Raw genomic sequence first — 12,042 nt, 5'->3', positions numbered from 1 at the left:
TTGAGGCTTGGCTCATCGAGCCTACCCGTTTACTGTACACTTTTAAACACATAATAGAATTTATAAGCAACACAATAGTTATGCCCTTTTATTTGACTAATACTCTGGCCTCATTTCAAACTTTCATGAATGAGGTCGGTCTCGAGCTTAGATCAACTCGACACATTTGTCCTACACTTGTCACGTCAGACTTTTCTCTAAAAGAGTTGAAGCCAACTAACTTCCCAGGTAGTCGATACACACGCATAAATGTACGAATAATCCCTTCCAAATATCATTCAAAACTTTACAATTCTAAACATAATCGAAATGCATACAAATTCCTTTCAAACATCATTCAAAACTTTCATGATTCTAAACAAAATCAACTAATTAAACGGATACAAGACACGAAAAGTATATAAACGTACTAAGATTTAAACCTGATAGATCATGTTTTAATTTTTTAACCAAACACTTTATATAAAGTATAATCAAATTATAATGTATTGACATATTATAAACTTCACATTGAACGGTTCAAGTATGGCCGTTATAAAAGTCAGCTTTTGTGATCCAATAATACAATCAATTAATCACACACATTTATATGGAATGACACTCAACTTTCATTTTTTTTTGAACGGCCAACTAAGTAACGTCGGGTACTCCGTACGCGGTCCCCAATGGCTAAAGGTAGCTCGAGCTGGCCACTAGTCCGGACGGACGGAGCCCCTAGCGGTCCACCTGTTGAGGGATTCACCGGATAAAACCCGACCCCCACGCCCGCCAAACGGCACGACAGCGAGGAGCCGGTAAAACCGGGTGAGATCAGGACTCGAACCCTGGCAAGCCAGGGTCATCCCTCATATCTCCCATATAAGTTGGTGATAGTGAGGTTTGAACCCCCGACCTCTCACTTGTGTTATATTTTTATTTTTATTATTAAGGTGGCGTGTATCATTAGTGTTTAGATTACATAAAAAATCATATTTATAAATTCAAATTTTGTTATTAGCTTATTAACATAATCCTAGTAACTCATAAAATTAATAGTATCCGAAGATGATATTTAAATTTGGAACCATTAAATTATTGTAACCACGAACCACGTCAGTAGGACAAATTATGTTTTATAGATACAAAGCATGTTTTAAAACAAAAATAATGTTAACAAAATCTAACTAAAAGATGACTTGGTGATAAGTCAACGGTATCTTATATTGTTTTGTTAAAAATCACCTATTCAAATGCATATAAACTTTTCAAATCTTTTAAATTGCCGAATTATATCAATCGAATGACTTTGAGAGGAGTAAAGAGCAATCAGAGAGTGACACGTGTGATTTTTTTATATACATTTATATAGATAGATAGATAGATTATTAATATTAGCCTTGTAGAAAACACTCTTTGATTAATTAATGTAGTTTAGGGGTGACAAATTTTAACAAAATCATTCGCTATTCGCTGATAACTTATAATTCGTAAACTCATTTGACATGTTTAGATAAATGGGTTTCTCCTCTTAATATCTTGAGATCCGGGAGTGTCAATAAAAATTCAATCTTTAACCAGTTTCTTGAATTTTTTTTGCATTCCAAATGGATTAATCAACAATTTTTTAATCATCTATAAGTTATTTATTTTTATGTTTATGAAGTTTTGACACGATGAGAGATGAAAAATGCAAGAAAAGGGAGGTTTGATTTTATATTTTTTATACATTTGATTAAGAAAATGATTATTTGATTATTTGATGGATTGAGGTTTCTTTGCCTAAAACACTCAAGAGATGGCTTATTGTCAGAGTAAAACCACTCGTTGGGCATGTTTAGATAAACAAGTTGTACTAGTCATGCTCGGGTTACTTGGTTTAAGTATGTATGAGTTATGCTCGAGTTGGGATTTCTTTTATTTTTTTTGAAGGAGTAATTAAGAACTTTTTGAAGGAGTTAGGATTGATATGCTTAACCCAAATAAAAAAAGACGAGTCATATTTGAATTCATCAATTTCTACCTGTCAATCTGAATTTTAATATGGATAATATAAATTACGTGTAGGGTGGTATTTCTCTTTTGATAATATGTTTTTACGAAAATATATAAATAGAACTAGATGTTTACATTAAACCTAATCACATCTTAAATTACTTCCATAAATCATCCACTAACACCAAAAAAATATAAGTACCATTCCTTAATGTTATACATCCTACTTATTTTTCATTGATATCTTCCAAAATTTACCTAAAACAACACTTGACCAAAGCATACACCATTAAAGCCACTAACCTAAGTATGATTTAACATAGTAATTGGTCGGAATGGAAATATTCCCACCCAAATACATCCATTTTAGTAAACTAAAACATCATTATTAGGACGGCATTTAAGAAAGAATTAACAATTGTAAAGAGAATAATAATATATAGACAAGAATGATTAGGTGTTTTAAAAATACCACTTTGTTGCATCATTCAAACATTTCACCATCACCCCAATAACATGTTTATTTAATCGAATAACCAACTCACATAATGCTGCCACCAATAAAAAAACACACATTCATGTCGTTTATGCTAAAAAAACAAAAATATTTAAAACTCCTAAGATGGATGAATCATGTGTTTCAATGGTTCATGGGTGTAAGTACGTTTAACAAAAGTTTAAAATTTTGCAAAGTAAAACACTGAAACATCGTTGTTTTTTCTAATTATAATTATGTTTCACTTAAAACCCCTAACATTGTACATGTTGATGCACTGGTGTATGCCCTAATGCATGGTTACAGGGCCGGCCCTTAGGGGTGGCAGGATAGTTGACGGCCACAGGCCTGACACCACGCTAGGCCCAATTTAAAAAAAAATTATATGTATTTTTATTAAATATAATATGTATATATAATGTTTAAACTTAATTACATAACCACTAGCTTGTTCTAGTGGCAAGGGGTATAACTCTCAACTAAAAGGTTATGTGTTTAGTCGCATTTGAGATATGTTTAATCTTATTTTTATATAAAAGTTTTTTTACACAACCCAAATTATAACCAAGTAAACCAATACGGAGTATAAAATTAAATTGTTTAAACCCAAAAAAATATCCATTTTACTTAAGGCCTAAAAATATTCGCCTTCGACCTAAAATTCTTTTGCTTTTTCGGAGCCGACCCTGCATGGTTATGTAGACGATGAATAAATCATAAATCCTAACAAACCAAGCTCACATCACTCTTAAATTGTTTATTTTATATACATCAATAGTATTATTTGATTTATAATAAAACAAATTTGATAATTAAGATTAAGTTTGGTATAGTGGTAAATCCGTTGCCATCTTACTAAAAAGTAAGAGGTTCAAGTCTCATATATTTCGTCTATGGTGGGTTTCCTTATAAAAATGGAATGGAGATGATCAGTGACTGTCAATAATCCAAATAGTCGATCAAAAAAAAGTGATAGATTTTATGATATATATATTTTTTATAATTCATTGCATAAAGTGATTTACTTCTAAAAAAAGTGATAGATTTTATGATATATAATTTTTAACCATTGATTTGTCCGCTCGAAGATTTAGATTCTTTTATATGAAATCAGTGGCGTTAATAATCCAAATAGTCGTTCAAAATAAAGTGATAGATTTTATGATATATATTTTTATATAATTCAATGCATCAAATGAGTTACTTCTAAAAAAGTGAGATTTTATGATATATATTTTTTAACCATTGATTTGTCCGATCGAAGATTTAGATTCTATCATACCCGTTTAGGATTTTCGTTGACGCCTCAAGGTTGCTTTTGTCGCGCATTTTAGGGTTTCGACTCTTTTTAGAGTTGTTGATCCCTATATGCTTTGTAAGACAATTATAATTTATAAATAAAAAGGTATGACCCTGGGATGTCAGGGGATTTCTATACATAAATCATAGTCAGTGACAATGACAATAGGTTTATAGCAATAAAAACAAGAGATTAATAGTTTAGTTTCCGGTCATGTGAAAGACGCTCTTCAATACCTTAAACCGCATTCTAGCACTTGTACAAATTTATGAAAATTGTTGGATAAAAATGATGTCTTTCACTTCATTGAATCATATTCACAGGTTCATTCTCTGAAGGCTGCTGCAAGCATTCTTCTGGATTTGCATAAAAGTAATCTTCTTCTTTCGGTCTGTCTGGAATAACTAATCTATTCGTCGGGTTCCCCATTCGGTTTGCATGGGCTTCCTTGACAGCACTCGAGAACTCGTCCCAACTCAGTGAGTTACTCGTGTATCTGTCGATTAGGTCAACAAGTAGTTTTCTATCCAATAATATCGTCTTCTTGAAGCCCAAATATCTGGAAAAGCGATTTAAAATTCTTGAACTGTTATAATACAACTTTAAAACATTCTATTTTTGGCTAAATGCATAAAGATGCAAGAAAAAAGTTTGCATATTGTCCAAATCTATAAACTTTTTCATCAAAAAAACATTTACTTATAGAGGTCAAATGGGTCAAATCGGGTTGTGTTTTATGTCAAATAAAAAAAAATTGACTAAGAGGACGCATACACTCATACGGCGTTTGTAAGTCAATTTCTCAAATAAGTATTTCTTGGTCAACCCAATCTGACTCGAAACATTTTGACCCGAACCTGTTTTAACCAATAACACCACCCCTACCCCGAATCTTGTCACGTGTAGTGAAAAAGTAAGCATAACGGTACCTGCGGTGGCCTTCTACAACTTTGGCCATGTTTCCATCATAAGTAGGGACAAAAATATCGCTTTCCAGTGATACGAGATAATCCAATGCTGCCATTTGTGACGAGTGATTCTGGAAAAATTTAAGGTCGTCTGGTCCCAATAGAGTCTCTTTTCTTACCTGTTGTCAAATTATATAATATAAATTTCCCGATAAAAAAGTAAAAGAAAAAAAAATGCATTGACTTCGCATACTTACCAGCTTTGGATATGCAGATGCAAGACTAGCCATTCTCCTATCTCCACCATATATTTCACCGGCAGCAATGTAGATCTGGATGTTAGGATCTACATCAAGTGCCCTTAATGCAAGAGCGGTTTCTTCAGGAGTTAAAGGGCATAAACCGTCTTTTCTTTTCAAATCTGAATTAATGATCTTTTCTTTCCACCATGGGTATGCATACCTACAAAAAGAAAAAAAAAGTTAAAATTCTAGAAAAGAATATATTTATACACCACGAGCTGTTTGAAGTAAAATAGTCAAACTCAAACCTCATTCGGGTCAACTCCTCCACCTCCTCATCATTGCAACCTTGAGTACAACCAGAAAACGCTAACATGTCCATTTCGTAGCGAAGGTGAAGCACTAAAAAAGGCCCATTTTTTCGTAAAAGGTTCACAACCCGTCTGCCCAATTCCTCAATTTGACTAGTGAATCTCAAAGCACTGAAATTTACTCGACACCTCAGCTTCTGGAGATCATCCGGTTGACCGCTATTGGCCAACCGAGCATCAGTTCTATTCAAATGCAAAACTTTGTATCTTTGAATCAAAGGAAGAATCTACATGTAAATAAAGAAGAAACTTATCAAACTAAAAAGGTAAAACTATAAACATATATTATTCAAAAAAATTGAAATGAGAAAAAATACGTACATGGTTGTGATAATACGAAATATCAGACCAACTAACTGGAGGCATGGTATGCAGGATTCCTAATTCGACTTTCTTTTTAAGCCTAATAGGAAGCTGTTTGAGTATCCGGACTTCATCTCTCAAAGACGTAATGAAATGATCAACATCAAAAATATCCTCAAATTCACTGCAATTTAGAAAAAACAAAAAACAATAAATTAACTCTCTTAATTCTACATGCTAAAACCTGATAGTACTTCGGCAAATGGTATACCTTGGATCAGCCCAAAAAGAAGTTTTATCCAACTCAGGAACTATAAGCGTAACATTCAAGTATCTTGCAATTGCAACCATATCACATATCTGCATTATGAAAATATAATAAAAATAATAATCATTTTACTAGTTTGTAAACGAATAAAGTCAAAAGATTAATGTGTGGGCTCATTTCATACTGAAAGCACTCACAGCGGATCGCATCTGATTAAGTCCTCCATTACATGAAATCAGTAGGTAACCATTGTTCTTGTAAACCCCTACATACAGCATGAAAACACACGCAAACCAAATTAAAAATAGAAACAGAACATAAATAGAAAGACAAACAAACAAACAAACATTGGATGCATTAACATATGTAGAAATCTCCTAAATGGATTTCGTAACAAGAAAGCAAATGTAGAACCAAATGATTCGCACTAGTTACGTTAATTTCCTTTTAAAACAATAAGAACAATTCAATACAAAAACAAAAAAATAATTGTAGACCAAAATAATTCCACTGTCCCGAATAGACAAAAATGTAACTTTTACCATATTGGAGAACAAAACACACTGTGAACGACAAGTTTCATAAAACACGACACATACGAATCACAAAAAGGCAAACTTTCTTGGATTCAAAACCTGTTTTAGCCTAATCGAATATATTATCATGGATTCTTTAACCACACAAAAAGTCACAAAATCCGATATACGTAACATGTTAATAATCATAATACATCACAACACAAGCAGCAACATAAACTCACTCTTGGGCGGAAGAACTCTAACGGGAACAGCCGGCAACAACTTAACATCTAAGGCATTACCCGAAACCGATTCATGAGACGGCCAACCTTTTAACACCATAGGTCCCCAAGTATCCCCTAATGCAGTCAACTGAACCAAACAAGTCCACAACATGACGGCAGTAGTAGCCCTAATCATCCAGAGCTTCATTTTACCGGACCGAGCATACGAGTACCCGACCGATCTCTTCAGTTTCTCAACTCTACTCTCTCCTAACACTTTAAACCCCATAATCCCAAACCCAGTTATCCAAAACCCTAACTAAGTATTCTATTCATCACCTAACAAATAATAATAATTATTTACAGAATAATAATAATAATAATAATGTAATGAAAATACAGTAAAAACCCAGATGGGTATCGAAGATTAAATCCGGAATTAAATGTGGTATGATCCGATTGGTGAAGTGGGTATTGAATAATAATAATAATATGATGTTGGATCGGAGTGGATCTTGGAATTGGATTTGGAAGAAGATATTATTATTAATATGGGGTGAGATTGTAGTGAAAGCAAAAGATTGGAGTGTTTGGAGACGGGTTTAGGGAAATGGGTTTTGATGGTCAGCCGGAGATGTAAATGTCGCCGGAATGTGTGGGCGTCGGTGGGAGAGAGAGAGAGAGAGAGAGAGAGAGAGAGAGAGCTTCTTTTCTTTGTTTTAACTTTATTCCGATTGGAATTTATGGATATATTAATGGGTTTATTAATTAATTGTTTTGTTTATGACGTAAGTGTGTAGTCATTTTATTTACTGTATTTTACTAGTTTCAGGCTACTGGTTGTTTGAGTTTTGTTTTTAATTGTTTTATTATTTTATATTTTGTTTTTAACGTGATTTTGTTTTTATTTAGTATGTATATATTGGTTTATTATGTTTTTTTTATTAGGTTTTTTAGATTTTTAATGAACGAATATAAACGAACACGAACATGTTGATTTTTTTAAACGAGCAAACATGAACATAAATAGTTGTTGATGCATGAGAGAGGATGTTGATGATGTTGGGTGGTAATCGAAGTTAACCGGTGATGAAGATGATAGCTGTCGACGGAGAATATGTAAAGGAGAGGAATTAAACTAGAGTTTGATGATAAAAGTGTTTCACGAATAAATGAGATGTTATAACTCGTTTAAGGGTTTCCAGGTTTAGTGAGACCCATAATCGTGAAAATTATTGTTTGATTATGAAAGAGTTTCATAAATAAATGAAATGTTATAACTTATTTAAGAATTAATCGGGTTTGGTGAGACTCATACCCCTGAACTCGGGTCAAAAGCATGAGAAACCTAAATCACAAATCGAGCAATCTGGTGGTTTGAGAAATGGTGGGAGTAACCAGATAGTGATACATATGATTTTTTTAGTAAACATTTAGATAGATAGATATATAGATTTAATTTGTAGATAAATATTTTTTGTGTTTCATGTGACCCATGTTCAATTCATGTCCTCATTATTTAGTTTTAGGCAAAACCATCTGATGATGAGAGACTAGCGAGTTGGTGCCGTTCACTAGTTTGATCATTGAACTGAACAAGTTTTATCTCACCGCACTGTCGTGTTTTCGGACGAGTGTTCACGAGTGTTGGCCTTATATGAGGATTTTTCCTAGATCGGAAGGCAAGCGTATATTTATATAGCGAATTTAGCTAGTAGTTTATTTGAAGGAGTCGTTAGAAACTAGTGGTGTTGCTATTGGTGATTTGTAAGTGTCAATTTGTAAAAGTTTTGGGTAAACTATTAACTTTTATGAAAACAATGTTTATCGTTAACACCTGTAAAAATTTATGTTTAATTTATGTACATCGGCTGTTTTATCGTTTTTACAAACAAGAGAGACCTTCTATGTAATTATTTTAAAAATAATATCAAACTCAATTGGTAGTGGTTTGTAAAATGGTAAAATAGTCAAAATCAAAATCGACGGTTAAAGGGACAAATTTCCGACAATCGGATTTTGAGAGTGGCTTTAACATGGTAAAATAGTCATTTTATTATTACTTTGAGTACATTACACAAATGGTTCATCTTGCTTGTCTAAGAGGTAAGATAGTTGTTATTTTACATAATTCCAATAGATAAGTTAATGTCAAAGCTCATACTTATTGTAAGTTGACAAACACATTTTCAAAGTTACATATCAAAAATCAAAATGATTGTTTTTGACAAAAACAGAAGAACCATTCCTGTAATTAGTTCTACATTTTAATTTAGCAAGAAATGAATCATAGCTTTGCCATCTTTTTGTGTTTTACAAATCCAATTATAAATACAGACTTGTAAAAACTAAACAATCATATGTATTTAGTGCTTAATTAATTGCATGTGATATATATACTTTTTTTTAGCGACCAACGAACAGAATTGCCTAAATACTTCGTACGGGGTGACCCAACGGCAAAAGGTCATCGCCAACTGGCCTGTAACAACGTGAAAATTTCAAGTTCAAAGTATCAACTTTCCAAAGTCTAGAGACTAAAATTGCCAAAATTCCAAAGTTGAGGGTTAAAAATAAAAATATGATTTTCCTGACCCATCGCGCTACGCGATGAGTCAGAAGAGACTCCCATCGTGATACGCGATGGGGAGTCTGACACAGTGTGACACGTGGCACACGGTGGCACCATGTGCTGCCGCATGTCACCACGTGGCAACACTGCCGCCACGTGTTGCCACGTGGAGCGGTGACTGCCACGTGTCGACACGTGGCACACGGTGGCACCATGTGCTGCCGCGTGTCACCACGTGGCAACACTGCCGCCACGTGTTGCCACGTGGAGCGGTGACTGACTACCCCTCTGCGTCATCAGGTCTATATCGCGATACGCGATAGGCCTGCCCAGGGACCTATCGCGTAGCGCTATGGGGACCAAAATTTTGTCTATAAATAGCGGCCAAGGGATGCTCATTTTCAACATCCCAACTCAGCTTTCACTTCTCACTACTCTCTCTAGCTTACCTCAATAAACGTGCCATATTTCATCGTAAAGCGTGTCCCGAACCTTCATTTGTGTACCGACGTTTCCTTGAAGTTTGTGCCACCCTCCACCCACATACCAAGAAGGTGTTTGTCGTTATGGCAATGAGTCTCGATAAGCGTGCCATCGTGTGTTGAAGATTGGCGTTCGTTGATTTGTTCGAGAAAGAAGCGGTGTTGGAGTGCTGCTCGAGTCCCTAGGGTTTCTATACGCCACTAAGATTAGGCGTAATAACGAATTCAATATAATTCAATATTATATTAAAGGCTTGAGCCTTAAGTCGAGGTTATACTCGATACCTCGATAAAAGAAAAGAAAAGAAAACATAACAAAGAAATGAATAAAAGATTGATTATGGAATATGATGAATACGTATATATGTGTGTAAGTATATATGTATATATTCTTTGTTATGAAAATATTATTTATTGAATAAAGAGTATTCTTAAATAATAAAGAAAATGATTACGTTTCTTGGAGAAGAAGAAACGTCGGGTTTTTATTATAAACTAAAGGTTTATAATTTACTTTTAAACTAAAGGTTTTCAAGTAAAAGAAAATGAACTAAAGGTTCATCGAGGATTGAGATATAAGACTAAAGGTCTTAAGCCGGATCGTGTATCCGACTAACAAATATTTATACTCGTACTACAGGTGCGAGATAAAGAAAGGGAAAGACCCTTGGACGGTGAGTGAAGCCGATCCTAAAGCGAGAAGGTGAATACGCCCCCAAACTTTTACTTATTTAAAAATGAGTCAACTTGTTTTGTGAAATTGTTAACAAGGAACTATGTGTTCCTAAAACCGTTATAAATAAAGGGTATGAACCTAGCCCTCAGGCTGTGGTATACGTATGTCTGGATCCTTACATAGGTGGTACTATGCGATGTATGGGCATGATCGCACCACCCTTGGTCGTAGGACGCTCTCCTGCAGGGAGTACGACAGTTGTGTATATTTACGGGTACTTAACTAAGTCGAACGCTGCGGTGTTTGCTGAGGTGACCTAAAGTAGAGGCTCATATTTATAATGTGTTATTTGACTTTGTTATTCCTAAGCCACGTTGGGCCGAGGCAGGCGTAGTCTCGAGGAGTAATAAAGTAAAAAAAATATTTTTGCGTCAGCGTGTTCACCAACATTCGTTGCTGACGTATTTTATTACATTTTGTAGGTGAACAAAGTTAGAGCTTGGAAATGACGAAGTACTAATATCCGATGGCTCAGATTCATTTTGTATAATTTTAATATGGTGGTTTGTAAAACATAAACAAGTAATCTTTTGTTAACAACTTTAAACGGGTATTTTATAATTCCCGTCCGAATGTATATATAAATTACACTTTCGATCCTTAAAGTTTTATAAGTCTTCCGCAAAATAACGCAACTCTAAATTATTTACAAATACGATACCAACTTATGGGTCGCACTCCTAGGCCTAAGATGGGGGTGTGACAGGTTGGTATCAGAGCCATCGATCTTAGCGAATTGGGTATCATAAAACAATACCCCAGCTTCGATCCAAGTATAGGAAATTATTTGATTATTTGTTTTAAGGATAAGATAGGCTGGTAACCTTTCTATCCCTCTCTACATTCTAAACCACCCAAAATTGTTAGATGTCATTCAAAGCTCTTTTGGAGAATTTTATTCGCAAGGCCAAGGAAGCCGGTATAGCCGAACCTTACCCCGAGGACAACATGAGCGATGGATATTATGAAGCGTTCTTTGATCAAGACGTGGAACGAGACTTGTCCAAACCCTTATATTACCCCGGAAGTAGGCATTACCCGATAGACATACCCGATAGTCCACCAAAGCCAAGTGTTGAACCACCAAGACACTCCAGTTATCATCCACCAACCATACCGATGTATCAACCATCACAAGAACCACAAAATTATCCCACTGGATATTTCCCAAATGCACACCCATCATATACTTTCCTTTCAAACCGACCCATAAAGGAAGAACCACAAAGCCCATCCTCCGATTAGATGAAGTGCCATTCTGACCCATGTCGATGGTTTACCGGAAGCTCTACTTTCAATGATGTTAGCTCCCAACCAAAGAATAACGAAGGGCAGTCCCACAAGCCCAAAATGAGGGTAATGCCCTACGAAAGTTTCAAGATGCCCCCAATGGAGAACGAAACTGCACAACCAGTGGAGGAAGATGAACCAGAGGAAGAAGAACCCGATGAAGAGGAGGATCCCGATGAAGAAGAGGATCCCGAAGAAGATGAGGACCCTGTGGAGGAGTCCGAGGAAGAAATGGAAGAAGAGCATCCTGAGAATCCTAACGAGATGTCAAGCTCAATAAATGGATCACTCACTTCCCGAAATCCAAGTTACGGTTCCGTCGATCCGTATGTGCAATATCTAGAGCAACTAAGGAACCAAG

General features: G+C 35.1%; 1 protein-coding gene across 1 annotated transcript; it reads right to left on the bottom strand.

Moving 5' to 3' along the window:
• Nucleotides 1–3,841: 3,841 nt before the first annotated feature.
• Nucleotides 3,842–6,911, bottom strand: LOC143586907 (rhamnogalacturonan I rhamnosyltransferase 1-like). The gene is made up of 8 exons (XM_077068355.1): nucleotides 6,620–6,911; nucleotides 6,057–6,124; nucleotides 5,863–5,951; nucleotides 5,610–5,775; nucleotides 5,226–5,515; nucleotides 4,933–5,137; nucleotides 4,697–4,854; nucleotides 3,842–4,326 (listed from the first exon to the last, which is right to left on the bottom strand). The coding sequence occupies exons 1-8, from the start codon at nucleotides 6,888–6,890 to the stop codon at nucleotides 4,071–4,073; spliced, it is 1,503 nt and encodes a 500-aa protein (XP_076924470.1). The 5' UTR covers nucleotides 6,891–6,911; the 3' UTR covers nucleotides 3,842–4,070.
• Nucleotides 6,912–12,042: the final 5,131 nt, after the last annotated feature.

This window comes from Bidens hawaiensis, unplaced genomic scaffold, assembly GCF_021521415.1.
Source record: "Bidens hawaiensis isolate Kalapana, Puna unplaced genomic scaffold, B.hawaiensis_p1.1 tig00035045_1, whole genome shotgun sequence".
Lineage (NCBI taxonomy): Eukaryota > Viridiplantae > Streptophyta > Magnoliopsida > Asterales > Asteraceae > Bidens > Bidens hawaiensis.
Note: the sequence above shows the minus strand (reverse complement) of the source record. Positions and strands in the feature narration are given on the sequence as shown.

Excerpts from the sequence above, each read along its gene's own strand:
- LOC143586907 (XM_077068355.1), bottom strand. The coding sequence starts at position 6,890 with ATGGGGTTTAAAGTGTTAGGAGAGAGTAGAGTTGAGAAACTGAAGAGA. Across the intron at positions 5,138-5,225 it reads GAGGAGTTGACCCGAATGAG|GTATGCATACCCATGGTGGA; the intron begins GTTTGAGTTTGA and ends TTCTTTTTGTAG. Across the intron at positions 4,327-4,696 it reads GTTGTAGAAGGCCACCGCAG|ATATTTGGGCTTCAAGAAGA; the intron begins GTACCGTTATGC and ends TCGCTTTTCCAG.